Consider the following 1,878-nt stretch of genomic DNA (forward strand, 5'->3'; position numbering starts at 1 on the left):
TGTGTGTGTGTGTGTGTGTGTGTGTGTGTGTGTGTGTGTGTGTGTGTGTGTGTGTGTGTTTTGTGTGCATGTGCAGATAGGGACAGAGTTTCTGCGTGGCGTATCTGGAGGTGAAAGGAAGAGGTGCAGCATCGGGATGGAGCTCATCACCTCTCCCTCTTTGCTGTTTCTGGATGAACCGACCACCGGACTGGATTCTAACACTGCAAACTGTATCATCAACCTACTAAACAGGTACAACACAATTAGTAATTACTTCTACATTAGAAAACACATACTACGTATACGCATAAGATACAAATTACAACTGAAGCATACAATGCTGCTGAAGATGGCAGGTGAATCAGCAGCACCTTCACCATCTACTGCTGTCTTTGTGTTTTCTGTAACAATATGAATGCAATCAAATTCCTTATGTATGTCCAGGCTGGCCAGAAGTGGTAAGACTGTGATCTTCTCCATCCACCAGCCGCGCTACTCCATCTTCAGACAGTTTGACCATCTGACTCTGATGCATAAAGGGGAGGTGGTGTACACAGGCGCAGCAGCCCAGGCACTGGAATACTTCACAAACCTCGGTATGTGTGTTTGCTATGAAAAGTGTAGTACCTTGACTAGGAATGTGTTGAAATATAATGTGATGAATCCTTGTAAAAAAAGGGAAATTGTATTGCCATATGAAGTCATCATGCTGGACAGCCAGCTACTTCTATTTAGCTTCTGTTTTCACAATAATCAGCCTCCTAAATATGAAATGAACAATAAACTACTACTGTTCTACTTAGTCTCTTTCACTTATTACAGTGTTGCATGTGTCTGTATTTGATGTATTGTCATGTGTGTGTGTGTGTGTGTGTGTGTGTGTCTGTGTGTTTTCGTTCAGGCTACCAAATTGAGGCCTTCAACAACCCTGCTGATTTCTTCATGGACATCACAAATGGAGAGGCAAAATCAACATTAGTGTCACTTACTGCAGGTACACCTACACACACACACACACAGTTTAGGTATATAGCACCAACAGAGGCTTTAGGCCTGTTTTTTGGTGATTTGTTAGTCTGAATACATCCATGTGTCCAAGTCATATTGGTTGTAATGTTAAAGTTTAAAATATAGACAATGAGATGACGTATTAAAAAAACCCACATAAGTTAGGGTCGGGAGGCGATACATTTAGCAAACCCAAGATAATGAAGATACTGACAAGAAGTCACAGAAGATGTCCTCCAAAAAGTGATTACAGCATTTGCAATTTTCTCAAAATGTCAAACTACTCCTTTAACCATATTTAGATTTTAGTCTAGACCCTAGACACCCTGAGGAGACTCAAAGACTGCTATATAAAGATAGAAGTTTATTCTATTGTCCGTATCTACAAAATGTCGATGCATAATGTCCTCTTTCCACTGTAGAGTGTAAAAATCCATTGGCAAACAAGTACCGCCAGTCCCAGCTGTGCCGGAATGTGCTCGATCAGTTGGAGCATGTGAACCAGAGCAACGCTGACGGGGCCAAAGGTCAAGACAAGGCAGCTGACTACGCTACCTCTTTCCTCTACCAGGTCAGCCAACGCCGCAATTCAGAAACACATTCAAACGTTGGATAAAACACTCTCTTCTTACATTCAAAAACTATACAAAATAAATATCCATTTGAGGGAATTAAAATCTCAGTTGCTATTCATTTTTTTGATTAACCCTGAAATTGAAATGAGTTTATGATGTTACGTCACAGAGTTTAATGACTGTGCCAGCCAGCTAAGTCAGTGTGTCCGCTGAATGGACCCTGTTTATAACTCTCATCATGTTCATAAAAAACAATTCATGTCTACGTGTGTGTGTGTGTGTGTGTGTGTGTGTGTGTGTGTGTGTGTGTGTG

General features: G+C 41.2%; 1 protein-coding gene across 1 annotated transcript in view; it reads left to right on the forward strand.

The window, feature by feature from the left end:
* The window catches only part of abcg2b (ATP-binding cassette, sub-family G (WHITE), member 2b), a 7,623-nt gene that overhangs the window by 1,670 nt on the left and 4,075 nt on the right, over positions 1–1,878 (forward strand). Inside the window, exons 5-8 of the mRNA XM_031863215.1 lie at positions 77–234; positions 427–578; positions 884–976; positions 1,413–1,561. Of these exons, the coding sequence (XP_031719075.1) occupies positions 77–234; positions 427–578; positions 884–976; positions 1,413–1,561 (552 nt within the window). The remainder of the gene's footprint in view (positions 1–76; positions 235–426; positions 579–883; positions 977–1,412; positions 1,562–1,878) is intronic.

Source organism: Anarrhichthys ocellatus, unplaced genomic scaffold (assembly GCF_004355925.1).
Source record: "Anarrhichthys ocellatus isolate YVR2014 unplaced genomic scaffold, GSC_Weel_1.0 scaffold28, whole genome shotgun sequence".
NCBI classification, from domain to species: domain Eukaryota; kingdom Metazoa; phylum Chordata; class Actinopteri; order Perciformes; family Anarhichadidae; genus Anarrhichthys; species Anarrhichthys ocellatus.